The 27,991-nt window shown below is 42.6% G+C and overlaps 1 protein-coding gene across 1 annotated transcript in view; it reads left to right on the top strand.

Moving 5' to 3' along the window:
• zeb2b (zinc finger E-box binding homeobox 2b) overlaps positions 1–27,326 on the top strand; it is a 60,208-nt gene extending 32,882 nt beyond the window's left edge. Inside the window, 8 exon segments of the mRNA XM_057337717.1 lie at positions 9,273–9,536; positions 12,998–13,066; positions 14,785–14,979; positions 15,867–16,081; positions 18,026–18,134; positions 18,505–20,498; positions 22,054–22,234; positions 24,429–27,326. Coding sequence (XP_057193700.1) covers positions 9,273–9,536; positions 12,998–13,066; positions 14,785–14,979; positions 15,867–16,081; positions 18,026–18,134; positions 18,505–20,498; positions 22,054–22,234; positions 24,429–25,003 — 3,602 coding nt within the window. The 3' untranslated portion in view covers positions 25,004–27,326.
• Positions 27,327–27,991: the final 665 nt, after the last annotated feature.

Here is a 27,991-nt window from a genome sequence, read left to right as displayed (position 1 = left end):
CCATTCCTTCATTGCATTTCCCAATTAGACTTGTACTCATTGTTAGTTTATTAGCAGTGGCAGGGGCTCCACAAATGTGTTTGCTGATATTCACTTGTTAATGACCAAATTCAAACCCTATTGAACGGATACGCAGCTGTGAGAGGCCTGCTAATAATAGCCTCTCTGAGACAAAAGATGTAGGAAATGGCATTACAGGGCATAACAATAGAACTCTATTGGTGCTCTAATGGCATGGCCTTTCATTTAGAAATTGTTTCCTTTTTAAATGCTTTGAGCCGGCTGCACAAATCCCCGCGCTCAGCAGAGGCGTTCCTGCGGGTCAGGAGCGCGCGCCCGGGAGCGCATTTGCAAGCCATCGCGCTGAAAGGTATATCACCTAGGGACAGCCCTCCCCGCGCAGACGCTCCCGTTTTAACGAGGCAGGTACCGTTCATTAGGGCAAAGGTGGGGGGGAGTAAAAGTGAGAAGAACAAACAAGTCGAGGCATTTGTTCGCAGTGTAATCTACACATCAATTATCCCGCTGAGCTAATTAGCACCTAGCCATACCCCAGGTACCTGCACTCAAACGAGAAACGGCTCTCATGCCCGTGATCAAAAGAGAGCCGCTCAGAGGGAAATGCTAGGAGAACTAAGCCGGAGAGGTGGACGGGAGATCAAAACTGTTTTTTACCCACCGAACTGTAGCGCGCAACTCTCCACGGCCCCTGCGTACACCTTACGTGAACAGAAAGCGCTCGCTTGTGTAAGGAAACGCGTCTGCATTGTGCTTGCTGCCAAGTGCACCACTGGCAGAAAGAGAGGAGCTTTGATGCTAGTGTGTTTCTCTGTCATGGCTTCCGGCTAAAAAAAGATTTCTACTGGAGTATAGTGATCGTAATGCAATAAAAAACACCACAACTCTAAAAGCTTCATAGTATGTTTTTTTTAGCATAGTGCAACCGTTTATTCACGGGTTGCGTAGTACAATTTCCCACCACTTTAGGAGTTATCACGTATAATAACTATAAACCACGCACATCATTTGATTTAAGCCTGACCTGATTAGATCGCAAACGTAGATAAAAAAGTATTATGTCGAACGCTCAGCATATGAATATGAGCATCTTTGTCATGCTAACGGCTTCTGTTCCGCACTAAAGGTGCAGCGGGCTGTTGTGTTTAAGCGACCCAGCTGAAGATTAGGGTTTAAGAGAGACACATTTAGCATAAGAAAGCTCGACGGGGGGTCTGCCAGTGTGCCGCGGGCCTGTCTGTCTCAGGTCGTTATTCGGGCTGAGATGCGCGCAGGTCTTGTGTGACAGGGCATGGGGCGATCGCAGCATTACGCTCTAATTAAACACATTGTGTTTCTCAAGATGGCAGTAAAAAGGCAGGTGAAAGCGCATTCTGTAATTCAAACATCTGCATGTGTGTTTACGCACGTCACTGACGTTTCTAATAATATCCAGAGGTGTAAATCTAACTCTCCTTCCGCGCACGCTTCAGATATCGTCCCAAATGTCTCCTTTACCGTAAACCCACAGGCCGCGGATATGACACGGAGGTAATCGATAGACACCAGACATCCAAATACCGGGTGTGGGAAATTTGTGGTTGGCAAATGGTGTGTGGTAAATGTGTTTAATATGAAGAGTGTGTGTTTGGTCGAGTTAACCAGTCTGCTGGTGATGTTCGTCAGTGTGTTAAGGGTTAATTGGGGTACGCAACTGTGTCAGGTGCGTGTGGGGCATCAGTGGCCCCGTCGGGCTCTCGGGGGCCCCTGTTGTCACCGGGGCCCATTTGCTGATTGGAGAACGGAGGTAACAGGATGAAAAGAGGCTGTTTCCTGCAGCTTGTTTGATACCTGGTGGGGAGCTTTCAGGTGACAAAGACCCGGAGCGGCAGGGGTGGAACAGATGTGTTCTCCTCTCTCATTAGCATCTGAATGAGCAGCTCAGATTGGGCTGGCCGGGGGTTCTACCTCTCACCTGGATAGTCCTGCTCTGATCTTTATACCATCTGAGGACCTCTGCCTCCCCTTCCTTTCCCCCTGACCCCTCAGAATCCGAAAGCTCCCCTCTCTATGAACTCCAGCTGGGTGCTGGCAGAGTTTTATGACAGTAATCGACCTGAGCACAGATGCTTTTTCCAAAACCTGCCTCACGCGGATTTCACTCTCTCATTGTGCCCAAAACGCATCGGGTAAATTCGGCCCCACAATGAATACGCCCCCCCCCATGACCCCCCTGAAAAAGGCTTGGAAGGCGTCCAAGAGGCTGTTTTCTCCCCTCGTCCATACGCATTTTATTATTTTATTAGTTTTCTATTCATACGGACAATAACGCCTACGTATTTTGGAGCATCAGGTTGATAAATGACATTTTCTTTTCTTTAGTTCTGACAGACCCAAAGGAACGTTTACATACAGTTTGCTCTTTTAGGGCTCTTGGGGTTTTTTCTTGAAATAAAGCATTTGTCTGAGACGTTTCTCTTAAAATTCCATTCTTACATGAAACAAGACTCTAGTGAGTAAATGAGTACAGAGGTATAAAATTAAAGCAAATGTCACATCTTAAAAAAAATCAAGTAAAACATTATGTTAAATAATTTATTACAGACTTTGGTGTAGATTTGAGCTCTTTGCTGTCAAATAGGAACATGAGATGTTAAAGAGATTTTATTTCTATTTCTCTTACAGGACAGAGCTGTCTTTCAGATTTGTTATGTATTATTCCACCAATCGTTGTCCGGATTTACACATTTAAATCCAGCCGTTTAAACACTGTTAGCCCTGCATATCTGTCTGTTTGAGCATCTAAACATGTTTTGATTTGTTGGAAATGTTTGACACGCTGGAGTCATGTTGAACTTCAGGTGGGACTCTGTTGGCAGAGATAAAGGTTATTCTGCGCTGGATGGCGGGTCAGGAATGCGCCGTAACCTTGATCGGCTCAAAATGCTGTTCTCAGCGTGTTTATCTCAGGGTCTGCCTGGGCATTTAGCCCTGCAGAATAAGAGAAAATAGACGTTCATAAACAGTTTGTGTGAATACAAGGCCAAGCGTGTGTTCTTTCTATCGAATAACCCATTTAAGATGGGCTCCATTTTGGTCTTTTTGTGAACGATTATCAGTGCATATTATTCTAAAGATAAACCAGTTTTCCCATCCACATGCCTTCCTATTTTTTACCCATCGCTCATAAAGAGATGTTTTTTCTTCCTTTAGAGATGTATACGTTTTGCCACCCAATCATTTAATATTAATATAAACCAAGTCCCGCCCTGCATTTTATCTCATTGAATATCCTGTTTTACTCAGAAATCCATCACATTACAAGAGTAAAATGGGCTGCGAATGGCTTTTCATGTTAAATAAACGGAGCCCATCTCACCTCTCTCTACCATATGTTCATTCTTTATTTATAACAAAGCAAATCACAGTCAAATGATCCCGTTACAGAATATAATTACATCTCAGATTGTGTTTAGCCATTATTACTGCAAACACACAGTAATCTACTCTGACAGAGCTCTGTGTTATTGTAGCATTGCTATTAATCTCACACGAGGTGAAATTCGTTTGCCAGAGCAGATCGGGGAAATACTCCATACAGATGTATTAATGTTTTAATCAGCTCTGGCAAAATTAATTTTGCAGCGATTTCATATATTTGAATTTGCATCTACTTAGTGCAAGTTATTTATTTTTATGGATTCCGGTTTTATTAATATAGGGCATATGGCCCTTTAGCTACGAAACGTCGTCTTTGTGATATGTAAGAAAGCCGATTCGTTTTCTTGTGTGGAGTGTTAAGGAAAGATTGAACTTGGTTAATGCTCAGGTATATGTTGTTATTCTATGGACTTTAATTTTAGATGAATTAAAACCAGGCTGGGAGGTTTTGTTTAATTTGTCGTATTAAAGTCAGATCTTTGTGTGTGAACAGTAGAGGGTTAGTGTTAGAGTTTTGGGTTAGTCATTATAATTTACTATGTATGGAAACAGTGGATGTCTATGGTACAGTATGTCCTCATCCAGATAAACGTGCGTCTGATCCAGAGCAGAAGAAATGCCTCAATCTTACTAAACAGATTGTTTGGGCTGATAACACTGAACTGTGACAGCCGCGCCCCACACAACACAACAACACAACATACTGCGGCCGTCAGCGCATTCCACTACCTGCGCGTCCGAGAGAGACAGACAGACAGAGAGGACCGAGAAGGAGGCATCCACCGCCTAAATGTCTTTGTGTCTGTCTGTGTGTAAGAAGCATTTGGGTGGGGAGGGCAGGGAGGCGTTTACCCTGGAAGAGACCTCGAGAGAGAGAGAGAGAGAGAGAGAGAGTCAACTGAATTTACAGACCTAATTACATTCTTTAGAATACTGGATTCTGATTGGTCGATGGCAACATTTTATTTTCTTAAAAAATATATATTTTATTTAATTTTTTGTGAAAAATGCTGTTGCAGCTTGACTGTTCTTTAACTACTTAAAATGACAAATTTCTTGTAGCCTAACAAATGAATAAGTACAAACTTATATCTTAGCTCATTTTAAAATAGCCTTTCCATCGCTGTTACTTTGTGACACCTGGAAACACCTTTTTAAAAGCAGAAGAAATCCTCATATAAAGCGACATCTTGAAATGATATCGACCACTTCACTTCTTTGTGCGATGCGTTTTGCTCTTGCTCCGTGCTTTTTATCAGGTAAACATTAGCGTAAGACACGTGTCTGTGTGCACTTGAGTGAATGCGCTGTTTAAACTGCTCGGAGATCAACGGCAGGCGCACACACACTAAAGTGATCACAGCTGAGGACTTTTTGGAGTTGCATAAATATTTGATGAGCAACCTGGTTGAAAAGAGTCGAGGAGCATTTTCACGTTCCCTCATCCTGTTCATTCAGCGCAGCCGCACGTAAACGGCCCCATCTGAACACATTTAGGTAACAAGACCGCAACAACATGGAGAGCAGGTGTCGTTCTGTTCGCCTTTTATATTTATACACGTTTATGGAAAATATAAAGCGAGGAGAGAAAAGTGAAGCGCGCTGAACGTTCGATCCATTCACCGGCGAAACGACCGTCGCATAAAAGGCCCTTTCAGGCGAGAGAAAATAAGAAATTGTGCGTCTTTGTGCGAGAGAAGTGGCGGTGTGCCGGGACTGGGGCAGAAAGCGTTTTATCCTACTAAAGGTTTTGTGTGTATTTGGTTAGTTACGGCAATTACGGTCACTAACTGACAGCCAAACGCATGCGGGCTGCCTCCGCGCGCAACTCTCACTGTCGAACATCTGCTGAGAGATTTGCATATTAATTAACCCATATTAACTCTAATTATTCTGGGAAATTATCAAATAAATTAAATTTTCTAATTTTAACCTTTCCTTTACTTGACGGATGTGAGAGCCGGAGATACCCCTGTTACCCCCGCGCTCACCTGCACACATGCCCCCCCGTCCTCCCTCCTACATCTCTCGTCTCTTCCAAAATCCCTTTTGCGGCAGGACTCAAAACTTGCCCTGCAAACATTCCCATCCGCCTGGTTTCAAATATGCTCAATAGCTGAATGTTTTTCTTTTTTTAATACATACACTTTTTCAATATAAAAAAGGCTTACAATTCTTCCGATAGCAGTTCAAAATTCATACACACTTTAACTGAACTATCTAACTGATGCTGATGTTATAAAAATAACACAAGATCATATGATTATATTCCGACATGTAGATGATCAGGACAGAGATCTGAAACTGTCGCACAGTTCCGGGTCGCCGGGTTATTCTTACTGTTAAGTTTCGCCGGTCCCTTTTGTCTGGGTGTTGTATTTTCTTGGCTCGTGGAGCGAGGGGGGCGACCCGGAGCGGGGACAGATGGTGTAAGTGGGCCGAGCCGGGCCGAGCAGCTAAACCTTCAGACCTGCTTTCTTCAGCCTGTTGCTCCTGCCTCCGCAAAATAAATGAGACTCTAATTCAATTAAAGTCCGGCTACTGTGGCCGCAGAAGTGATTGAACATATCCACCCCCTTCCTGACACACACAAACACACGCTCATCCGGTCCCACACACACACACATACAGGCTGGAGTTGGTTTACACATCAGTGAGTTCTCTCCATTCATTGGCCTCTGAGCTGCTTCACTCTTTTGTTTGCTCAGGGCTGTTACCCTTCTGTCCTCTCCCTTCACCACAGCACCCCCTTTTCATCTTTTCTGTCTGTCTGCATTTTTTTTGGGGGGGGGGGAGATGTGCACGGCACCCCAGAACCCCCATATCAGCTTCACAGTTTCATAGAGAGCACATTAACACAAACAAACATTACTTGCGAAGGCATTATTGAGGAAATGATTTATTAGAAAACTATCAAATAGAAAAATAAACTATTTTAATATAGCAATTATTATTCATTTATTTATTATTTCATCTCAGTAATGAAATTAAATGGTGAGCAAACTAAGGGACATTTTCTTGCTGTATACTTTAGAAAAAATGTGCTTTTTTGTCGCTATTAGGAGAAACATCTGACACTGATACATTGTTGATAAAAGTTGATGCATAACTGAGATCTCCAATTTGTCCTTTAAGCTATGAAAATCAACCTCCGAGCAATGTATATTTATATATTTGCAACCAGGATATTTTTACAAGATTTTCTTGAAACGAGAGATTATAAGCAAAGTTTCTTTGGTTTTAGTTTCAAATAAAATTGCTCTATTAATCAAAAATTAAGGGGAGTTATCACTGACTTCTACAGTCAATTTCTATATTGAAGTGAAAGGGGAAATATGGCGATTTCAATTCATTGATCTCTCTGTCACACACAGACAGAGTTCCCTGTGGGCCGTGCAGGTGATCTGCATGGTAAAGGGCAGTTATCTTGCAGCACGGTTCACATCCCACCCCATTAGCCCTGATGAAACAACTGTAGTGTGTGTATTTACCTGCAGGGAGTCTGTCACCTCCACACACACACACACACACACACACACACACACACACACACACACACAGGCTCAGCTACAGGTTGTGTTACTGTGTCGGACCCAAGCGTGTGTTTTGTGCTGTGAAGCCCTCAGGTTGCATTTGTGTGGCAGTGTGCGAGGACCAAACCCTGAAGCATTTTGAGAGGTATTAAACTCCTCTGATTCGTGTGGATTATGGGATTATTATCTTCTGTCAGAGGTCACAGGAAGAGACATACTTGCTGTTTGTATGCTTGTTTGTTTTATTTTAACGTATGTTGTCTGGCTTAATTTTTTGGACCTTTTTGCTTTAAAATAGTTCTTTAACATTTTATATTGTAACAGAAAGTATGGGATTTAAGGCTCGATTCTTGATTTACTCTGTCACTGCTTAGTGTGTAGATGTCCTAAAACCAACAGACATAGACTTAAAGGGATAGTTCCCCTTTAAAATGAAAATTCTGTCAGTGTCATTTCAAACCTGTATGACTTTCTGTCTTCTACAGAACACAAAAGAAGACATTTTGAAAAATGTTGGTAACGGAAAACCATTGGACCACATTGACTTGCATTGGTTCTGTGTCAATACAATAGAAGTTCATCGGTTTTTGGTTACCGCAATTTTTCAAAATATATTCTTTTGTGTTTTGCAGACGAAAGAAAATCACAGAGGTTTAAAATGACAACGGGGTGAGATGATGACAGAAATTTTTTATTTTGAAGGTGAACTATTCCTTTAAATCCCCAAACCTCCCATTTTGATTGTATGGGGTCTTTAAGGACTTTTGCTGTTTTGTTCTCTTAAAAAACTGCTCCCTCTCCTCTGCATTTCTATAGCTCGTCTTGACCAAGTTTTTCCATGACTTTCTCTCATGCGTCGTGAGCTAAGAAACGACCATCGGAATCAATACCATCTAGCTGCGATTTGCGGGCGTGGAGATGACAGGCCCGTCTGCCAGCGGCGCGTAGGTTAAGCCCAGCATTAACGGTGACTGGGGCAATTAGGAATGTCATTTTAATTATCTGTGCCATGGGAGTGAAAGATGTTCCTTTTATTTGTTTGAAATCAAAAGCAGAGTAGCAGGTAGCATCGCAGCAAGAATGGCAGACGCAATCGCCTTTGTTCCCTTTGACACTCGCAGAAGACGCCGACGAATAGAGCGTGTCATCGGAGGAGAACTTCGCCAGAAAGTAAACATTATCACTTCATTGTGTCTCCGCTCCCGAAACACAAAAGACTGATTAGAGATGAGGTGAGAAATCACAGTAATGGCAGTAGTGACATTAGCAGGTTGGAATTATTGTGTTGAAGAGCACAATACCGGCGCGTGATAGGCTGTCTGTCAGCCAAACAATGCGCCCGCTCTGGAGTTTTTACTCCATCTGAAGTTCTGCCCAACCCATCATTATTTATCGGCCTTTTCAAATCTTCCAGTGCAAAGTTGATGGGTTTTCTTTTAACTTTTCGAGATGTCACTTGTACTTTGTGGGAGCTCTCTCTCTATTTATTGCCTTGAGTCTCTCTGTCCTCCTTCAGGTGGTGATGTCACCGATGGTGTTACCTTTTCGCTAACAAACGTAGCGCATTACAGCCTTGAGTCTTGATCATTTACAATCAAATGTAATTTTTTTAAAGTAATTTATTCAATCACACAAATACTTTTACTCATTGAGGTCCTACATTTACTGTTTTTACATCTGTGCATATGGTGCCCATCGGAAAACACAGAGCAGGTTGACCCTTTTGGCAAAAAAGCATCTAGAAATGCAGGGTCGAGGCACGGGGGTGTAGGGCATTTTAAATGTAAATGTGTTGAAGGTATATATGGACCTCACATCGAGTCTGAAAGTCTCACTTATTATTCTGGCTTTTCTATTCTTATTTTTCCCTCCCTCTTTTTCTTTCTTTCTTTCTTTGCCTCTTTCTTTCACAGAGAGCATTACTCAGTCTGAACTTGCCTAAACCCTTGTGGTCACACCTCTTGAAAAGGTTTTGTTTCCCCTGTCAATTGGTATTCAGCCCAGGTCACATACGCACACACACACGCTGTTTTCATTTTAATTTGCACCTGTTGTGCAGTTGTTCGGGAGGCAAGTGCAGACCAGTGGATTAGCCAAAGATCATGTTAGGAACAGATATGCCTAGTGTAATCTTTTTGTCCACAGGGGAATGTTAAGAGAGACTATGCTGTGTGTGTTTGGGGGGGTGGAAATGAAAAAAAAAAAAAACGCAATAGTGTACCACGTCAGATGAAAAGTGGACTTATGTGAATTGTGAGTATTAGATGTCTCTAATATTGATTGTCTGTGTGTGTTTCGCAGTGTTGGACTTTGAGAACGTTGTAGAAACTGGCTCAGAGACTGAAGACGACGACAGACTCCTGGTGTCAGAGGAGGACGGCCTGCTGAATGGGGCGGGGAGTCCTATCAGCCTCATCAATCATGAGTCAGTAGCTCCGCTCTCCCCCAACCTGGATCACACGCTGCTGAGGAAGACTGTAGATGAGGAAGATGATATGAAGGATAGTGGGATAGAAAATGTGTGGCATGAAAATGACTTGCTGAGCACCTCAGTTGACGGTACTGGTAAGTTTCGCTCTTTCCTTTTACTAAGACACGCCCCATTTTCTTAGATACACCCCTTTTCTCTCAGACACGCCCCCTCCTTTTACACAAACCCCTTTAATATCAGACATGCTTTTTCTTTTAGACAAACCCCTTTAAGGCCAAAGTATAGTTCCCTTTTTATACGTACGCAAGGGACAGCGTGCAGTGCGCGTGACGCAAATTTCGTCATCAGAATAGTACGCTGGAATTTTGTTACCTCGCGAACAAAGTGCGGACAGGTCGCGCATGCACATTCCATTGCTTGCGGTAATTAGTTTTACCACCAGGTGGCAACCATGTCCTGGGAGCATCGATTCAAGGTAGTAGAAGAAAACCTGACCCCTGTAGGCCCGGAGAGGTATTGCAATATGTCGTAATGCGCATGCGTCAGCAACAATCGTAATGCGCATGCGTGTGTACGCGTATGAGTCGAAAGCAGTATACATTGCAAGGGTGTGCGTTAGGAGAGCATACACGTAAAAAAGGAAGTATGCCGCAGGCTTTACTCAGACATGCCCCCTTATTTTAAATCAACTTCCTACAGAAAAAATACAACTTAAAACTGGACTTTTAACTTGAAAAACTTCTATTTGCATGCTAAGGCGCTAACATTTTTCAGATTTGATCTTCAGAGAAAGTGTTTATGGTAACACGAATATCTTAAACGAGCAAGAAACACACTCCTCATCTCTTAGACACACCTCTTGTCTCTCACACACACCCTTACCTATTTAATACGCCCGCCACATTTCCTAGACACGCCCATCTCATCTCAGCCACACCCTCTCCCTTCAACTTTTGATGCAACCAAAGCATAATCTTCCTCTTTTAATTAGCGCATAAGATCAGTTTCCTGCTCCCGTCGGTAATCGACTGAGGCGAATTCAGCCCGTTTTGCAGAGCATCGTCGGTAATTGCAGTGATAGCAAAGCGCCGCACGCGAGTCCGTGTAAACCCGGCTCCCGGTTTCCTCCTGCAAGCGTCATTGGTGCGGGAGGCGCAGTCAGAGGCGCGGAGAGATAAATACTCTTAATGAGGGAGCGAGGTAATCATTAAGGGAGGCCAGGCTGCTGCTCAAGTCATTAAGAATCTTAAATGAAATTTTTATTTTTATGATAGCCATTTACATGTGTAATAAGAGTCAATGATTCTTGGAAGCATATGACAGAAACATAGCAGAGTGAGAGACCATGGAAGACAGGCCTTCTAAATGAGCAGTTCTTCACTATTCATTTGTGCTAATGAACTAGCTGTGCACAGAGCCGAGAAAGAGAGAGGGCGTTCAGGAGTCTAAAAATTTAATACAGCCTCCAAAAAACCCTGCACGTTTACCGTGCAGCGTTAGGAATATTATGAAATCGGATATTCCTGGATGAGAGCAGCTGGCTTCATTATTTACAACCCATCGCTGCGTTTTGGAGATTTCAAGCGTTGTTGCCTCAGTCCGACGTTTTTGAACTCTGGACCTCATGACCCCAACTCTTTGAAATCGACCAATCAGAGTCGTTTTCACGTGTGATGGAATTCACTATCGCTACACTCTCAATCCACTTTGAAGTACCCGCTTCTTAAGAATGCATTTGCAGAACTCCCTAATGTTGTAATAAGTCCAAATTTACAGTTTAGTAAGAAAACTGATTTTAAAGTGGGCTGCATGTCAAAAATAGTGCTTTTGTCAACCCGAGTCCAAACTTGTGGTGCTTTTCTCAGTCTCCTTCTCTTTCACCATCGTTTCTCAACTGTCCTATCCAATAAAAAAGCTATAAGCCAATCTGTAATTAACATTACGCCAAAAATGCTGTTGAACCTGGAACATTCCTTTAATTTGATAAAACCTTGTGGAGCCTGGATGTCTGTGATTCTTCTGTTGAAATCCTTCAATGTGTGTGTGTTGTGATAAAAACCACGGGTGTTTCTGCGCCGCTGATGTGACGTTCATCAGCTCTGAAGGAAGAAGCCAACAAAATCTCTCTCTCTCTTTCTTTCTTTTGTGCTCTCTTACCAAACTTGCGGGCACTCTTCTTTTACATTCGGGACTTTTTCATTCGCTTGGTGCCGGCCTGTCTGTCCTGGTACCTCACCGCATAACTCTGTCCTGAGATCAGCCCATCACACTCTCCTTCTCGTCTGTTTGCTCCGGTCACTCAGATTTCGTTGCCGGTATTGTCCTTGACTCATTCCGGTATCCCATATTGACCTTCACCAGTGTGTGACGTTGTTATCAGTGATCGAGACTTTAAATGAATCACCTGCCCTTGTCTCGCTGTTGTTCTTCATACTTTCCCTGGGCCCCTCCAAGGTCCTCGGAGAGCCCTCCTCCTCAGACGGGAGCCGCATGTTTTCAGAGAGCGAGCTAACGGCCCGTACAGACGGGAATGTTTTGAAAGTAAACTGTATGAATGGAGTGAAACCGTGAGGAGAAAGAGATTCAACAGGGCTCTCTTTAAAGGTCTGTTTACTTACCCACCACCTCAAAACTGATTTATCAGCCTGAGACAAGAGCACGACTCCCTTAGCGCTCAAACAGAGAGAGAGAGAGAGAGAGAGAGAGTGTGTGTGTAAGTGTGTACAGTACGTGTGCGTGTGTGCGTGTGTGTGTGTGTGTGTGTGTGTGTGTGTGTGTGTGTGTGTGTGGAGCTAGCTCTCATCCGACTGGAATATTTACCCAGTGTTCCTGCAAAACACTGATAGTATAGCTGATAGAAAGAGGTACAAAGAGAAGAATCCAAACTATGATCTCACAGCACGTGTTTAACTGCAGAATGAAAAAGACATGGAGACAGATGAAGAGAGTCACACGATTTAGTCTGCTCGTGCCTTACCAACTACACATTTAATGAAAGTAGGATTTAAAAACGTGGGAAAGTTGATAGGTTGTCAACATACATTGTTTTATAACATTTCTGAGGGAAGCGGTTAAACTCGGCAAGCTGTTTTATAATGAAGACCACAAAGAGAAATGTTTTATATTCGCATGTGATTTTTAATTGATTGTATGTGTGCGGCGGCAGTTGTGTGTGTGATTTTTTGGGGATTGGTGTTTCTTATGCTGTCAATCATTTAATCAAAGATTTTCTTTTCTCGTTTCTGTGCCAAAGACACAGAACGGATCTAATTAAACACCAAAGATCAGAGACATCCACATAAGACACATATTCTCTCTCTCTCTCTCTTGCTCGCTCACTCTCTCTCTCTCTGTTTGCTTGTTCAGGTGGGCTGAACATTCTCGCCCTGATCTTTGAGTTTGCTGTAGTTTGTTTCCCAGCGCGTTCGCCTCTCTTCTCCGCTGTGTTTGTGTGTGTGATTGTTGTCAATGTAAATAAGATGCAGAATGGCATGTTTTCAGTCCAACTGTGTGTATCACTAGATTCACCTCTCTCTCTCTCTCTCTCTCTCTCTCTCTCTCCCTCTGTCTGTCTGTCTGTCTGTCTTGTTCACAGATGAACTGAAGGGTGACTATGACAGCATGGGGCCCGATGCCAATTTGCCATCAGTTGGGAATGGAACAGGTCAGTCACGTGTGTATTTTATTTGCTTGACATTTTTAATAAAGTTAATGAACCTTGCCATTCATTAGATCAAGTCACTGGAATTGACAAAGTTAGTGGCGAGATATCTCGGAGAGTCGTAGCATGTAAACTAGATATTAATGAGCGACGCGTTCTGCTTTGTTTCTGAGTTATGTCTGGAAATAATTCAGTCCTGATTGTGATCAGATCATCTGTATAGAATTTAGGTCTACATACATTATTGGCTATATGGACGGTCGCTCCGTTTGGATGGGGTGTTAAGTGCACTTTATTATTATGCCAAAATTTTGCCTTTTCAATGAACTATTGTACATTGTAGTGAAACACTGGAAATGTCAGCTCATGTTTTACAGTTCTGAAGGAACGACTGTTTCTCTGTGAGGGTGTAGATTCAATAAAGCTTACTAATGTTAGACACACACTTCAGAGATGAACAGCTTGTCTCTTGTGGGTACGGCCCACGATGTTCTTCCGCAGCTGGGCCGTTCTCGAGCAACAGGAGTGAAACAGAAAGAAACATTAGAACGTTGATTTTCGTGAGCTCTACCTCCCTCAAATCACATTTCAAGACCAAATCCAATTTGCACGTGAACTCGATTTGTTTAGATCATGTACGCTGCAGAAGCCACAGCGTTGGTTCGGGAGGCAGGTATAGTAATGAGAGCCAAATCGTTCGCCGTGTTAAATAATGTTAAAGGGCTGGCGGCTCTCTGACATTTTCAAGACATTTTTGACAGCGACACAGCCCAGCGGCTCGACCTTTGCACAAATGAGACGATAAAATGTTTACTGTCAGACAAACCTCACTGCAGTGTTTATATCTTACACAAGCTCCCTCTAATTAAAAGGTAGCTTATAAAAGTGAAGTCAAACCGTCCTCCATAATATTTAACTTGTCTGATGAATTAGAAGTGGAGACGGCTATTATTCTCTGTTTGATAATAAACTCTTACGTTGTATCATCTGTTATACATCACGTTGGCTCTGCCTGTAGTGTATTTGCTTCTTTTTGAGTAAACGCGCTCAGAATGAACGCTGTGCTGTAATTCACACCTTTGGTTGAAATACATGATCTGCTCTTTTACAGATTTAATAATAGAGAATAATCCTGATAGATTTGAAAATATATTTAAATTGTTTGATTGAAAACAGCTGGAGACTCGCAGAGAATCTACTTCTCCATTTGCTCTCCATTTAATCTCATTGCTATAAATACATATCATAGTGATTTATAGTTTACTTTTTTATATTTAAACGAACTGTGCAGTTCCATCATGATGTGTATCTTCACATCAAAAATGTTGTCTAATGTGTAATGGAATTATCCGAATGTGCCTGGCCAAGAGTTTGATTATAGAACTAGGAAGTGATGTCGGGGTTACGGCAAACATCATTTCCTCCTTGTCTGAATGCCTCTAATACGGTTAAAAGTAGAAAAAGGGTTTATTGTTAAAAGCTTTTCCATGATTCGAATGGTTCTCCGGTTAGATTAAGTCATATTTCTTATTTTAGTGGCCATTAGGTGGCTAGATAAGGCAGTAATTTAGACATATCCTTCCCAGAACGTTCCTCTAATGTTTCTCCGTTCCTTTTATCACAGCTGTTGCTACATGTTTCCGTCACCTTTCAGTGCACCATATATTTCACATGCTCGAGTCCGGTTCTTATTTAAACCCTCTTGCTTTCTCTCGTTCTAGTGAAGGGTGTGCATTGCGTGCCTGCGTTTGAGGATTTCTTCGGGAAGCGTAAACTGGTGGACAGCGAAAGTCACGTGGTCAGTATTGCAGAGTACCTCCAGAGGGGCGACACCGCCATCATCTACCCCGAAGCGCCCGAGGAGCTTTCCCGTTCCCGCCTCGCCACGCCCGAAGCCAACGGACACGAGGAGAAAGGTGAGAATGCAGCCCGCCCGGTCAATAACACGGGCAGCTGTTGCTGCCGTCTGATTGGCCGGATGCCCGAGTGTTTACCTTTAGAGCGAGGTGCAGCTGTCTGAGTGGTGAAATCAGAAACTCTAAATTTCTCTTCTGGAGGGGGGGTTTGGGGGCATTACGCCACATACCTCTCTTATGAAGAACGTGTGAAAAATTTGATGTGCGAGCCACTGGGAGCGATTACAACCGAGAGCGCAACTGGCTTCAGATGCCGCCAGCTTTTGTGCTAAACAGTGTCTGTGTTTAAATCAAAGCACAACAAAGAGCTGCTTTTAGCCAATGATAGCCAATGATAGCCCACGATCCAATGGAGAGCTTATGCAGTCAACGCTGTGCTAGAACTGCTTATCATAGAAAACTAACAAAAAATTATCTTTGTAATGATTTACAAATTGAATGACTTGCTGGCTCTAATACTTTTTTGCATTTCCCTGATGTCACCAAACACTCTTGTTGTTCCCACTCTACATTTTGTATATATGGATTTTTTAAATATTGCCCTGGTTAATATGATGTATATCTAATGCTTGTTTTGACCCACTAGTTAAACCCCACTGGGCCAAATTATGGTACAGTTTAGTAGAGTCCTGTTAAAAATAGCCTTTAAAACCTGTTATTTGTTATATTTCTTTCATCACCTAAATCCCATGAGCAAAACTCGGCAAACGGTGTGAATGTAAGCATGTAGATGCATTGGTGTGAGTGCGCGTATGGGTGGCAGTGCCAACCTTCGCAATGGCACACAGCGGAGCAGATTGTACAGATACCACCTCATACCGCACCGGGCACTGCGCCCGCTCTGTGCCGTCAGTTTGCTGACCTCTCTGCCCCTCCCTCTGCCGCAGACCTGCCACCTGGAACTCCAGATGCTTTCGCCCAACTGTTGACCTGCCCCTACTGTGACCGCGGCTACAAGCGCTTGACTTCCCTAAAGGAGCACATCAAGTACAGGCACGAGAAGAACGAGGAGAACTTCGCCTGCCCTCTGTGCAGCTACACGTTCGCTTACCGCACTCAGCTGGAGAGACATATGGCCACACACAAGCCAGGACGAGATCAGGTGAACTGCACTTCCTCTGTTTCTCTCTTTCCCTGAGCGCTAATGTGCTGTATTCCCTCAGAGGAAAGATTCGTTTTGATTGACAATCATTATTAATTTTTCATGGCATTTTGAAGATGCAGATCTTTTAATGGTTATAGCTTTAATTGAGGTCTAAATGGTTTTTTGATGGCCTCCTCTGATATGATACCGCAGTCTTATATTCACGATCCAATGACTATGTTAATTTCCAATTTAGAAATTGTATCCGCTCTTTAGGTTTTCTTTTTTATGTTCTCGAAAACTCTCCGCGATGACAGAGTAACACATCACGATTTCCATTTGCGTAAATGATACATGTACACCGAGCGCTTAGCGTTTGCTTCTTAACAGTCTGTACTGCCATTATTTAAACGCATGAAGTGGGCTGTTGTGGTTGTCGGACTGATAGAAGGATTCCCTCAACGCACAGGTGGATACGCAGTGTCTCTCCTGACCGATAAAGCAGGTTTATGTAAAATCAAACGATACAACCGGGTCTCTCAAAGCCACTTAAGACTTATCGTAGCATCAGAATTAGCCTCGTAGTCGTGCGAGATGAGATACAAGCAGCTCTTTTATCTCTCACAAATGACGTTCTGACGAGAACAGAATGATTCGATACGCGACGAGCTGCCAACTTCTTCACCTGACGCCACGGGCCGCTCAAAACATGAACAGATGGCCCATTCTGCACCCGTGACCTCCCTAATCCACAAATTACTTCCTATTTGTTGCTCTTTGTTTGTGTGCTTCAGTTGAAAGACTTTCTTGTTAAAAACTCCCTGTTTTTCAGAAAATCGGAAAGCTGTTGAAATCAGACCGCGATTGTCCAAACGTGCAGGAGACGGAAATATGGAGCGCTCCTCATGTATTCTTGAGCCTGCGTTACCGCTAAAGCTCAGCTAAGCCCTATCGAATGCAAATATACAATCAAATGCCCCACCAACACCGTGCTTGACGCGAGAGTATCGCGGCGGGCGCGCAAATCCCTCTCCTCTCCGCTGCCAGTCACAATTAGGGTGGCGGGGTGACATATCGAGGGTGGTGGTGGGACTAAACCTGCCTGCGTCCTCGGAGGGAAGGTGGGGGGCTTAAAGCAGCTGTCGCTGTTTGTTTATGCTGCTCGGCAGCATATGAGCGAACGGTCGGGTCCCTCCCGCCGTGGGCCGCGCACTCCCCGCTTGATGTTCGAAGGTTGCCGCTGTTTGAACAATTCTCTCTGTATCCTGCGCTTTATGCCATCTGTCTCCAGTGGAATGCGCGGGCCTCTCTCTCTTCCCCACCAGTTGTCGGAGCCGATCATGGGCGGCGCTCACAGGCCTTTTGTGTTCCTCTGCCCGTTCGACATGCTCACCTCCCACTCTGAATTAATTGTGTTCGCCTGGTGCGCTCTCCGCTTCTCCGCACCGACGCCGTATTGTTGTTGTTGTTGTTATTGTTATTATATTTTGATTTTCGAGGCTCTGCTTTGAATTGCAAATGCGAGGGGCGCAGTTCTCGTGTTCTACCTTTGAACAGCAAATGAAGTGCTTGCCTACGAGCAGCATTCACGGCTTATTAAAGAGACGTTTGAAGACTTTAAACAGTCGGCAAATTTGAGTCCAATTATGAAATTGCAACATTTACGCGAGCCCACCTTTTTGCGTAATGAACTGTTTGCTCAGGTATCTGAAGGACGTGTTGCTTAAATATGCTGGATTCAATTTGAATGTTTATGCTAAATTAGTAAAAGTAGAACATTTCTGCCTGCGTAATGAGAGAAAAAAGTAGTACATGTAAATCTAGGAGGTTTTTATTAGCAAGATGCCACTCTACATTAGGAGCCGTTTGGCCTGCATGAAATGATTAGCTGAAATCTTGCCTGTTGTGTGTGAGTGTGTGTTTGTGCAAATAATATTCATGTGAATATTTTCTTCTCCACAGCACCAGATGCTAAACCAGGGGTCGGGAAACCGCAAGTTCAAATGCACTGAATGTGGCAAGGCGTTCAAATACAAACACCATCTCAAGGAGCACCTGCGGATACACAGTGGTACGTCACATAGGTTTTTTTTACTCACTACATTATTTGGGGTTGTTTTTCTACATCAGAGAAAAATCTGGTTGTCTGTATAAGGTGAATTTTCTATATATTTTTCTTAATATTATTTTAAATGCAACTGTTCCGCTACAATCCCATTGACACTTAATTATTATTTACAATGAATAATTAATAATGAAGTGTTTTCTTTTCCATAGTTGCGTTTAGTTTGCTCACTAGGTCATATTTTTGTATATTTTTTCATTATTTCAAAACAACAACAAAAATATATCTGAATGATTACGTATAGTGCACATTTGTAAAAGCGCTACAGAAATTGAATTGATGGGGTTCTTAACTATTATTTGTCTCTCTGCTCTAGGTGAGAAGCCATATGAATGTCCAAACTGTAAGAAGAGATTCTCTCACTCTGGCTCATACAGTTCGCACATAAGCAGTAAGAAATGCATCGGACTGATCGCCATCAACGGCAGGGTGAGGAACAACATGAAGACGGGTTCATCTCCGACCTCTGCATCTTCCTCCCCTACGAACACTGCCATAACGCAGCTCCGACACAAACTGGAGAACGGAAAACCCCTCGGCCTGCAGGACCACTCAAACCATCTCAACATCAAATCTGAACCACTGGACTTCAACGACTATAAGCTGATGATGGCCTCTCAAGGTTACTGCACGGGTAGCCCCTTCCTGAACGGTGGCATGAGGGGAGGCAGCCCGCTGGGCCTTCATAACTCCCAGAGTCCCTTGCAGAATTTGGGCATGGGTATGGAGGGGCAGATGCTGGGATACCCGTCCCTGGGAAACAACTTTAGTGAGGTACAAAAAGTCCTGCAGATCGTGGATAACACCGTTTGTCGACAAAAGATGGACTGCAAGCCGGAGGAGATCTCCAAGCTGAAGGCCTACATGAAGGAGCTGGGTGCCCACATAGAGGAACAGAAGCAGGGGCTCACCTCACATGCTGGACCCCAGAACACTCTTCCGCTCATCAGTCACAACGGTGCAACTAAAAGCATCATAGACTACACGCTAGAGAAAGTCAACGAAGCCAAAGCCTGCCTTCAGAGCTTGACCACAGACTCTAAGAGACAAATCAGCAATATCAAGAAAGAGAAGGTGAATCACATGCTCGATATAGTCACAGAGGAGAAAACCCTCGAGAACGGTAATCTAATGTTTACACCCTTCTCCTGTCAGTACTGCAAAGAGACCTTCCCCGGTCCTATTCCCCTGCACCAGCATGAGCGTTACCTTTGCAAGATGAATGAAGAAATCAAAGCCGTGCTTCAACCCGCTCAAAATGCCACGACCAACAAAAGCAGCTTGTTTGCTGAGAAGCACGGCCTCTTGCACCCCTCCATCATCCCTGAGAAGGGCGTCAACGGGCTCATCAGTCCCTACAAGGACCACATGTCAGTGCTCAAAGCTTATTTCGCCATGAACACGGAGCCCAACTCGGAAGAACTGCTAAAAATCTCCATAGCAGTCGGACTTCCTCAGGAGTTTGTGAAAGAGTGGTTTCAACAAAGAAAAGTCTTTCAGTACAATAATTCCAGGACTCTTCCGTTAGACAGGAACTACGCAGAGACGGTTCACGCAATCTCCATGCACACGCCCACTAAAGACTCTTTAGGCATTAGGTCTCCGATGTCCCTGAGCAAAGGTCCTGATCGCATCACATCCCCCTCCATCCCCGAGCTTCATAATAACAACTGTGACACCCCTCTCAGGCTTTCCAAAACACCCCAGTTTTCCAACCACAAGCAACTGGGGGAGAAGATGGATCACTCCAGAAGCAACACGCCATCCCCTCTTAACCTGTCATCCGCCTCCTCCAAAAACTCTCACACTAGTTCTTAAACGCCCAACAGTTTCACCTCCGAGGACCTGCAGGCCGAACCACTGGACCTCTCCTTGCCAAAGCTCATGAAGGAGTCAAAGCATATCTTGACTGTGAAGAGCCGACTCAAACTCAACAGCATCCCTTTTGAAAACAACCATGTCGCGACGCCCCGCGAGCACGCCGACGAGCCGCTCGACTTGGCTTATCTCTCTAAGAAGGAGTTTGGCAGCCCCAATGCAAACAACAATCTGGAGAAAAGCTCAAGCCCCATGTTTGGTCTGAACCCCTTTGCTGCCAAACCCCTGTACACCTCCCTGCCGCCCCAAAGCGCATTTCCACCCCCCACGTTCATGCCCCCGGTGCAAGCCAGTCTCCCAGGGCTTAGACCTTACCCGAGCCTCGACCAGATAAGCTTTTTGCCACACATGGCCTACACGTACGCGGCGGGGGCGGCCAGCTTCGCCGAGATGCATCAGAGAAGAAAATACCAGAGGAAACCAGGGTTCCAGGTAAATAACGGACCAAACGCTGTTTAATAAAGCCTCGTGTCTTTTTCTAGCCCTCTGGTTGGTGGGTGGGTGTGAGTGGAGCTCCGGTTCTTTGAGACACTAATTAAAAGCCACTCAGAGTGGGAGAGGGGAGCTCACCTCACGCCCAGCGGCTGATGAGAGCGAACCTGCTGCAGACGTCATCGCCTCTAGTGCTGTACACACGCTCTTATAGCGCCATGGTTCTGTTGCCAGCCCTCGATTGGCTCGTCCAGGGAAAGAGAGCAGGAAACAGATTCAAAGTGGCAGGTGCTCCGAGCGCTCATGTACGAGCGCCCCGTGGCGCCGCCGTTCTCTTTCCTGTCTCAGGTGTGAGAAAAAGATTACGAGACCTAGCGAGTCAGACGTATCTCTTTATTCCTGTGCCCTTTTCCTTTCTGCTCCCTTTTTTGTGAATTTCTAAAGCAAGAAAAGCTCAAATGAATTTGAGCATTAAGATTAATAATGCACACTCCCCATGTTCATTACATCTCAGCGCTGAAGGCTGTTTAACATCGGGGAAACCATTCTGATAAAAAGTATTAATAATGTTTCCTATTCTAAGTTATTAAATTAGATTTTAAAAATACAGCTAAGGGCATTTAGCTTAAATTGATAGCGGAACGATAGCAGATCGCTTTAAAAAAGAGACCGCGCACAAGTATTGTCAGTCCAGAGCGACTGTCGTTAATGAGGGCACCGGCGCTGCCGTTTCGGCCATTTCCGCGCCTCTCTTGATTTAATCATTACTGCTCGAAATTAGAGGACTGTGGCAATATGCCCCGCCAAGCCTCTCCTCGTATTGTTATTAGCTTCTAATGTAATAATATTTTTTCCCCATTAATTTAAGTTTAAGCCTATCGGGGTAATCTCTGCTCAGATAAATACTGCGCTAACACCCTTTCATGTATGAAATTAAACCAAATTTGAATGCAAATATATGGAATAAGGTGCGATTAAGAAACCTCCGAGAAAAAGGCCTCATTTGCAATATCCTGCCTTTACATGGCTTTTCAGGTTGCAAATATTTCAATGTCAATTCTCGTTTCGCAGAAAAGGCTGCACTTTTAGCAAAGGGAATGAATTGTTAAAAAGTTAAACATGTATTAAATATTGTTCATTATTGGGTAAAACAAGCAAGTTCTTATATGAGCAATTCTGAAATTAACATTTTATCCCACATTGGGAATGTCAGTTTTTGTTCTGTATTTGTGGCCCTTGATGTTTCTTTTAATGCTTAAAACTTGTGGGGGGGGGGATTCTGGAAGAAATATTTATTAAAGCCAAATATTTGTTTTTAAAATGAATTCAGTCGGAAAATCAGTCATAATAAACACTTGATCTAGTTTTAAAGATGTTTACATTTTTTAACACTAAATCAAATTCTGACTCAACTTTAAAAACATGTAAATAAATAAACAATATTTGAAAATATCGTTTATAACAAAAACAAATTTAGTTTTGAGTTTTTGATTTGTTGTTATTTTGATGTGGTGGGTTGACAGTACCAGAGCTAATGATGGTCGTCTCTCTCCAGACTGAGCTTCTCGACGGGACAGCAGATTATCTGAGCAGTCTAGATGATATGGCCGACCCCGAGGCCTGTCTGTCCAGGAAGAAGATTAAGAAGACAGAAAGTGGTATGTACGCGTGTGACCTTTGCGACAAAACATTCCAGAAGAGCAGTTCCCTCCTCAGACACAAATATGAGCACACAGGTATATATATATATACTGTTCTAGACACCATCATTGAATAACTGTCTGTCTAACTCACGTCAGATATTCACACTGCTGCTGTTTCTCTTTCTCTTGATTTTTTCCCTCAATCATGTTAACTTTTCTTTTCCCCCTTCTTAAGTTTCTCTCCTGTTGACAGTCAGTGAGAGGATTGTAAATTTAATTCATATAGAACAAACACGACAATGACATTGTACTGAATTAGTAATAACATTAAGCAAATGTTAAACAGAATATACAAACAAAAACAAAAGTCAGGCTGAATAATCTTTGCAATTGAAGATTAAGTTTAGAATACGTGATTTTTGACCATTTTACGTTTAGTCATTTAGCAGACGCTATCCAAAGCGTCTGCTATTTTATTAATAAATATTATTTATTATTAAAATGTAAGTTTTGTGGGGTCTGTGTTATTTTTTACCATTATTACTAAAATGGAATAAAACACATAAGTACATAAATACTTAATTATTTATTTAGTATTTTTTGTAAATTATGTAGTGTTACACGGGGTGAAAAAACATCTATTTTGCATTATATATCAATGTAAATGATTTTTATGTTTCAACAGTGACAAAAGAGGTTTTATAGAATGTTGTCAGAATGTTAATGATAATGCTCGGATTTCAAATTAGACGTTAAGGTTCTTCTAATTGCATACACAAAATATTATGTGATATATATATGAACTTCTATCGCATCTTAATATCATACAGTAGTATGTTAGGTAGTCATACAAGCAGCCAGAGAAAACTTTATTCACCAAGAAATAACAGGCTATTTGTCTTGGGGTGTGTAATATTTATTTACAAATAATAACAATTATTAGATTATAATTCATACCCCACCAAAAATCACAATTGTGTGAAATGTGCAGCATATCAAAAACAGAAATTTGATAACCGATGCAAGTCGAGACATCCAATGTGGAGTGATTTAGTAGTACTTTGTGGTCATTTTATGGTTACCAGTGTGAGGAACAGAGTAAAAGTAAATTAAGAGAAGACAGTTACTGCACACACACACACACACACACACACACACACATCTTTCTCTTGATTGCATCACCACGTACAGTCTGGAATGAATCCACTGACATGAATCCCCCCCTCTCTCTCTCCCTCTCCCTCTCTCTTCTGCAATTGGGCTATAGTGTATTATGGCTGTGCATTCCTGCTCTTGTTTGCGTGGAGCTCTCAGCCAGCTGCAGTTGTGTGTCACAGCATGACTGTGAGGTTCAGACTGGCCCTGAGCAGAACCGCTAAAACAATCATATATTTTTTATTAACTCAGTATTTATGTCTTTTCTCCAAAATGTATATAAATATTGAATTCATTTTTTTATTGAATGAAAAGAAGAAAAACTGTGTCATACATACTTTTTATTTGCACGAATATAAAACTACATTGTAATATTTACCTTGATCATTTTAATACATATACAATTGTCATGAAGGGTTGAACAACAATTAAAATTAAAATGACAGTTTGAACTGAAATTGAAACGCTAACATCATTGTTAGTGGCATTAAAAATCCTTTAAACTCTTAACTATTGTATCATATTAACAACAAATCATTTAAAGTAGCTGTGAATGCAAAACATTCATTCCATCCTCTCATTTAAATAGCTGGGGTGTTTTGGGCCTTTTTCACTCCAAACCCTCTCTCCTGTTCAAATCTGATCCTTTCCCTTTCTACCTCACCCCCTCTCTCTTCTGTAGCTCTCACCATCCAGTATCATCTGATATCTGGACGTGATCGCGTCACGCGTAGTGCAGCTCGCGACTTTGTCTGTCTGCAGGAAACCCTCGTTCAGTTCCACTCTTTATTTGTTTGTTCCTGCGCTACAGCTCTTGTGTGTTTGTTTGGTTTGCGATGGTTTATTTATGTTGCAGCGTCGTTGCGGTGCGGCTCTGTGTTGGCTCACCGCTTCACGCTTCACTTCTGTGAGGGAATGTTACAAAGTAAATACACAAACGCTCGCACAGACGGCACGTCGGCACACATAACACACGACTGTATTAGATTGTTTTCGCTTGTTTTTCATCCGAACCGTTTAGTTTCCCTTATTATTTGCAGTTGATTTTGGTTAGTGTTGAAAAGTGTGATGCGTTGGTGCGTGCCGGAGCGCTCGCTCATGACGTCTCGTCTGTTTTCGTGTGTTTCCGCAGGTAAACGACCGCACCAGTGTCAGATCTGTAAGAAGGCCTTCAAACACAAGCATCACTTGATCGAACACAGTCGCCTGCACTCGGGAGAAAAGCCCTACCAGTGCGACAAATGCGGCAAGCGCTTTTCGCATTCCGGCTCGTACTCGCAGCACATGAACCACAGATACTCGTACTGCAAGAGGGAAGCCGAGGAGCGAGAGGCGGCCGAGAGGGAGGCGCGAGAAAAGGGCCACCTGGAGCCCACGGAGCTGCTGCTGAACCGGGCGTACTTGCAGGGCATCGCTCCGCCCGGATACCCAGAGCACCAGGAGAGAGAGCCCATCCTCAGAGACGGACTGAACGGAAGCATACGAGAGCGCTTGAAGGAGGTGGAAGGAACGTTCGTGAAGATGGGACGGCGAGACGAGGAGTTCGAGGAGGAGGAGGAAGAGAGCGAGAACAAAAGCATGGACACTGACGGAGACACGATGAGGGACGACGAGGAGAACGGCGAGCACTCCATGGACGAAAGCTCCGTGGACGGGAAGGCGGAATCCAAGTCGGATCACGAGGACGTGACGGAGGAAGCCGTGTAGCCGTCTCGGGCCATGTTCTGCCTCTACTGTTTGTTCAGGGGACGTTTGAGAAGCTGCATTATGCAAACATGAAAAAAGGAAAAGGAATAACATGATTTTTTTTAAGTGTACAGTATTACGGCCTAAAAAATGTGTGGTGCTACCATCTTAAAATCCTGTGTTCCATAGTATTTATAGCACAAACTAGTAACTTGTACAAAGAAAATTGCACTCCGCTTCTATAATCACTACAGAAATAATACAATTATTCGCCGATGTATATTTATACAGTGTTAAAAAAGAATCTGCGGGCGATTAGTATTTAATGCGTGTTTCTGCCCTCACCACACACACACTTTATGGCCTCGTCACCTAATTTATGTGAAGGAACGTAACAGTATTCTGTTTGTTTTGAAGAAGTCTTAAAGGGGCTGTTGGAGAGAGAATGAGGAAATAAACAGGCGAGGTCAGATGAAGCCTTTGTAAGGGTGTTGCCTTATAGACGAACCTGTTAATCAGCACGTTTCTGAAGTGCCAACCCTGTTCAGTGTTAAACGGAGAAGAGAGACCCTCTCTCCGAATCAAACGCTCAGTTCTCGTTCTCTCCGTCAGCCAAGCAGCTCTTGGGTTTACAATGATGTTTGTGCAATTTTGTTCTCAGTATTACACCAAACAACGGAACTGCATCCTTTTGTTCGTAGGTTTAAAGGACATCTTATTTATGTGGCCCATTTTGTATCTCCTAATTTTATTTATTTCATACTGTACAGTACAGTATTATAGTTCTTCAAGAAATAGATCTATTTTAGTAAAATGGAACATGAAGTTAATGAGAGCATTTATTGTGTTTTGAAACATTAATTGTGAAATGCAAATTTTCAATTAAATGGTTCGTTTTTCTGTTCTTTTATTTTCCAGTTACTGGAAATTCCAAAATTTGGAAATTTTGATACGATATTGTAAGATCACTGTATTTTCGACTGAAAGCGTTAAAAAGAGATCCACTTTGATGTTTGAAGTGGAATAGGGACAGTTGAAATTCCATGTAAGATACCGTAACTGACTACACGAGAACCTTTCCTGAAAATGTCTTTGTAAGAGTATTATGGAATTTTTCATTTGTAATTTCTCTTGGAAATGACCATGCTCAAATAAAAGTAGCCAAATTAAAGAACGTTTTCCAAGAACGCCAGTGTGTGAATGTGAGCGTGTGTGCTAGTTTAAAGAGACGGTTTGAATTATCATAGGTCGTCCATATATTCATGTGTTTTGTTTTAGAGGACACACACCATTATAATCTTCAGTCTCAGAGCGGCAGATATTTCACCTTTCAGAGGTGATTCACGGCCTCCATCATTAGATATTCAACAACTTCACAGCCGATAAAGGCCGAGCAGGTTTTCAATGAACTCTTCAAATAAAGAGCAAAGAACCTGTCGAACAAAGCGAGAGCCAGAGAGAGAGAGAGACAGTGCGAAGAGAGGACAGCGAAGCTTAACGTATCTTGAGTTCTCACGGCATATGCATATGAAAGACAGATCAAACACTCTCACACACACAGGAGACGGTCTGTTTTCCTCCTCACCTGATCAACTGATGCTTTAGAAATAAAGACGCCTCAGTATTGATACATCACAATGGCCTTTATCAAATCTACTTCTTCAATTTCAACTGACTGTTTCTTACAATGCTGCCAAAGCATGACATATAAGTAGAGTACGACATTTTATGACAGGAAAATTAAAAGTATAAAAAACATATTATAACTTACCTCAAGGGACCGGGGCTAGTTGTCACACTTTTTAATGCAATGAAGAAAAACGACTAAACATTTGCACTGTACTTGCCCATTGTGTTAGACAACAGATATATTATAATTAATGTATGAAAATTATGTAAATTAAACTTCATTCATTGTACAGATTTTAATGTTTGCCTGTGTGGTTTTATTGTGTTTTATTTGTTTTAACAGATAATACAAAAAATGACACTATTGCAGTTTTAGATTGTAGTTTAAAATAAAAAAATAGAACTGATAAACAACAACCACTGATAGAAAAAACTGTAAAATGATTGACGTGTAAAAACTAGCCCCGTCCTTATTTGTGTACATATAAAGTGCCTTGGGTTATGATACAGTGTGGTACTTTTAACGGCTATAGGGTCTGTGTGTATCTAAAATAATTCAGGGGAAGTTTGTCGGCATTCAAAAAACAATTTGTTCGAATATCAGTAAGCTTCTATTTTTATGTTCCACAGGCTCGCAATAGAGGATTTGATAGTTTGTCATACAGTGACATCGTACATAGTCAAAGCTTATTAAAAACATATGTGCAGACATACAAATAAATATGTAAAATATAGAATTGTTTATTATATTCAATAAACAATGAAGTTAAAAACAAATGGCAATGTTTCGCTGTGTTGGAGGTTTTTCCCTTTTAGCGATTCGCTGTCATTCACCAATATTACTGAGAGGCAGAGCTCTCTCTCTCTCTCTCTCTCTCTCTCTCTCTCTCTCTCTCATCTTCTTTCTCTCTCTTCTCTTCATCTCTCTCTCACCGTTCTGTCCCATCTCTTTCTCATTCTTCTCTTCATCTCTCATCCTCTCCTCTTCTCTCTCTGTCATAAGCGTGTGTTGCTGTTGGTCGGCCGTGTGCTTTTAAAACATCTTTTTTTTGCATGGCTTAAATCTTCCAAAGTAAAAACAAAGTAACTCTCAGTATCTCTCTCACACACTCTCTCTCTCTCTCTCTCTCTCTCTCTCTCTCTCTCTCTCTCTCTCTCTCTCTCTCTCTCTCTCTCTCACACACACACACACACTCACATACACACACTGAACGCATTCCTGCTCTATATGTTGTGTAGGCAGAATTAATGTACACACATTAGGTTAACTGTGTAGGTTTAAGTCAATATTAGTGATAGTTTATAATAGTTTTGTGCAATGGACAGAACAGTGGAACAATACAGATTTATTTCTGACATGGTTTTGGTTGTTGCCCAAAA

Source organism: Triplophysa rosa, linkage group LG7 (assembly GCF_024868665.1).
Source record: "Triplophysa rosa linkage group LG7, Trosa_1v2, whole genome shotgun sequence".
In the NCBI taxonomy this organism is placed as follows: domain Eukaryota; kingdom Metazoa; phylum Chordata; class Actinopteri; order Cypriniformes; family Nemacheilidae; genus Triplophysa; species Triplophysa rosa.
This window is presented reverse-complemented; position numbering and strand designations above follow the sequence as displayed.